This window comes from Hyposmocoma kahamanoa, unplaced genomic scaffold (assembly GCF_003589595.1).
Source record: "Hyposmocoma kahamanoa isolate Upper Pololo Valley unplaced genomic scaffold, ASM358959v1 76, whole genome shotgun sequence".
In the NCBI taxonomy this organism is placed as follows: Eukaryota; Metazoa; Arthropoda; class Insecta; order Lepidoptera; family Cosmopterigidae; genus Hyposmocoma; species Hyposmocoma kahamanoa.
The window spans coordinates 8,511,292-8,514,756 of record NW_020653900.1 but is presented as its reverse complement, the minus strand read 5'-3'; the positions used below and the strand labels follow the sequence as shown (position 1 = coordinate 8,514,756).

Below are 3,465 nucleotides of genomic sequence, written 5' to 3'. Positions count from 1 at the left end.
TCAAGACATTTAGTTAAGTACCTAAACAAATGGACTATAGACATACATTGACAATAACAAGTTTTTTTTTATTTAGGTAATCAGAGATATTTTATTTGTACAAGGGGACGATGTGGAGAGTTCACATTACGTATGGATACACAGTTGCTATCAGAGTTACGGTAGCAAGGGTTTATTACCTGTGGTGGCGAATTATAACGTGGAATTTTAGTGTCTTTTTGAATACAGGGAGTGGTTGTATTTCTTTGATATGCTTGGGGAGATTGTTATACAGTTTTCCACCTTCGTACCCAATATCCTTAGTATCGTAGTTGGTTCGATATAGGCATAAATTATGGGCATTTCTTAATTGTCTGGCTGAATCTTTTTAGTTAAAACTGTTTGAGAATGAGTATCTTTTGCATGTTCAATACACGAAGCCAAACAATTTTTAATATACATTACCTATCGGCAGGCAGCGTTTGTAGATCACTAGGGAAGAGATCGCTACAGTCCGACCCATCTCGACACGTTTTATGGCAGATTGCGCATACCTATAACAAGTATAATAATTCATAATAATAAAACAGGGCCTATACAGCAGGCTAATCGCGTACGGCGAAAGGTAGCCCTGTGGTATGGGCCAGAAAGTGATTCAAAATGCTTAATAAATAATAATAGAAACGGTTTATCTGTCACGAGTTTGGCAGATAATTAGTAAAATTTGTTTAAATTATCAGTTAAAATCTTAACAAATAATTATTATAAACAGTGGTTTAAAGAACAACTCTGAGCCGAAAAAACAGACAACCAATGCCACATGAGCAGTCGAAATTGACACCGGACTTGTGATCGACTAAGTACGCATAAGAAAATGCTTGTGGGGCGCTTCTGATTACAATGATGTATATAATATAATTTATATTTTAATAATTTTTATTTATATTAATATATTAATAATTTTTATTATAGAAAAAGGAACCGACTTCAAACTTTACTTATGTGTACATAAACACACAAACTGAAACTAAAAAGTTAACTATTGGTTACCAGATATTACGCTAAACTGGATTCATCCCCTAGTTTACCTTCCTTAGCGGAACGCAGTAATGCTCACATTACTGCTTGGCGGCAGAAATAGATAAGGTGGCAGTATTTCGCACTGACTCAAGACAAAAAAATACATGTATCACTCACGGCCTCCTCGTCACTCGGGATGTAAGGCCTCACAGTCAAAGGTAACCCTGGAGGCATGGCCTGAGGCCGCATCACTTCGCCGCTGCATTCGATTGGTAGTAATCGCCTCAGGTCGGCAGTAAGCCCGCCGCGGAACACCCACGGTTCTTGCGCGCCGCTCTCAAATGCTTCCCGCCAGCCTTTTGAGAACCCTGTTGAAACGTCAATATTTCATTCTGTACTTTCCAAACAAAACTAACGAATAATTATCACCACGAAAGTCTTAAAATCTATATAAAACTAACGAACTAAGAACTCGATGGCCCATTGGTTTGCACTGCGGACGCTAGATAAGGAGGTCTTGGGTGCGATTCCTGATTGGAAAACGAAACTTTTGTACTGCCCTCGGAACGAAAAAGGGCACAACTAACATTTTTATCAAAATTTAGTTACATACACATTCGGTATCAGGAAATAAAGGCCAAACTAATTATTTTTTTGTGGAAATATGTCTCAGTAATTTTTAATAATACTGACTTCAATAATCAGATTTTTTACTTAAAAAATGTCATATTCGACGTTTATTACATTGAAATACTAATACCAGCAGATTTTACTTAGTAATGTATGGAACTGTGCCCTTATTATGTAGTTCAATTAGAATATTATTATAATAACATAAAAAAGGCAGAACTGAATACAATTATGCCCTTTCAAAAGTCACATTTAAATTAGTTATGCCCTTTATATGCAGTAATAATATTTTTTTTTACTAAGTTAAAAGAGTTAAAGTATTTTAAAAAAGTGCTGATTAAAATACAATGGAAGTTCCTGTATAAAACGTGGTATGTATTTAGAACATAAATAAACTTAATATGAAACGTATACTTTTAAGTTCTTTTTACCAGAAAAACGTAACAAACATTTAAAGATATTTATCTCCGAATTAAGAATTTGCTGCTTGGGCGGTTCTTCCCTCCGATGGTAGTGTGGACCATAAGCTGTAGTAAGTAGTGCCTGAATTCCATTGCTTTGGTAGCCATAAAAAAGGGAATTTAACAGTTTGAAATGAGGTAATTAAGTAACTTACATGTATAACTTCCTTGTGTATTCGTCGTTATATTCGGTGGGAATTTTCCGAGTTCTGGAAAACGTAGAAAAGAGTAATAAAACTTTAATGCCATTAACCTATCAAGTCCCACCGACTGGGTGCCTGATTGGTCAGTGTCTTGATGTTGATAAGTAAGTAAATATTATAATGTATGGTTTCATATATTCTTCAGTACAAATTTGCGCACGCGGCGATCCACTTCAGCTACGTGCCGCACTTTAACTTAAATAACGTGATTCACATAGGAAATTAAACTATTTTTCCGGATTTAAATCGCGTATATTTGTATACCACTAGTTTGGGATCCAGTATTTCCTCTGATGAAAAATCCCAAACAGACATAAGACTGCAGTACTAATTAATATGTTTTAGTTTATTCTAATTTCTATTAATAATTAATAATAAATTGAACTTAATAAAAATTCATTCAATAAAATAATTTGTAAATGTTAATGTAGCGTAAATTTGAAATGTTTTCTTTGTAAAATTAAAAATAACGTATCTAATTAATAATTATTGTGACTAAGTGAAAAAATAGGGTGATTTGCATTAATATTAGACATAACTGGTTGAAGACTGTACCACCTCAGTCAACCGTGACCACGGGACCTGTAAAGAGCCCGAAACGTCGGTTTGTTTGAGAAAACAAATATACGCGATTTAAATCCGGGAAAAATAGTTTCATTTCCTATGTGTAACAATCGCGAAAACCTAAGAAGTCGAAACGTGATTCACACTTTATTTTACGTAGTTCGTTACCAACGGCCCACCGATACACTACATCAAGGAAAGATTTGCCACCATAATACCTGTATTTTTTACAAATATACTTTTACAATTTTCTTTGCAACACTTTTTCTGCGTACTATTACTACAATCCATGTATGGAGTAAGACGGCCCATACATTTTGGTCCTTCGAGCCGGATTTGTATGAAAAAATCATTTTATTATATTTGACCAACTTCTGTTGTCCCGATTTTTTATTTCCATACAATGAAATCATACTTATGAGAAACAAAGTTTCGTATTCCAGAACTCTACTAAATGCTCTAGTCAGGACTTGAGCAGACTTGAGTATGATTTCAAGCACGGAAATACGACCCTAATGGCAAGGACTTGAGTATGATTTTCAGTGCTCACTGCAATATTCAAGTCCTGACTTGAGCATTGAGTAGAGTTCTGGAATACGACCCTGAAT

The 3,465-nt window shown here is 34.9% G+C and overlaps 1 protein-coding gene across 2 annotated transcripts in view; it reads right to left on the bottom strand.

Moving 5' to 3' along the window:
• Window positions 1-440: 440 nt before the first annotated feature.
• The window catches only part of LOC113232488 (protein O-GlcNAcase), a 21,448-nt gene continuing 18,423 nt past the window's right edge, over window positions 441-3,465 (bottom strand). For both annotated transcript variants that reach the window (XM_026467232.1, XM_026467233.1), the window contains exons 17-19: window positions 2,246-2,299; window positions 1,177-1,367; window positions 441-533 (exon numbers count right to left, since the gene is read on the bottom strand). In XM_026467232.1, coding sequence (XP_026323017.1) covers window positions 441-533; window positions 1,177-1,367; window positions 2,246-2,299 — 338 coding nt within the window. The remainder of the gene's footprint in view (window positions 534-1,176; window positions 1,368-2,245; window positions 2,300-3,465) is intronic.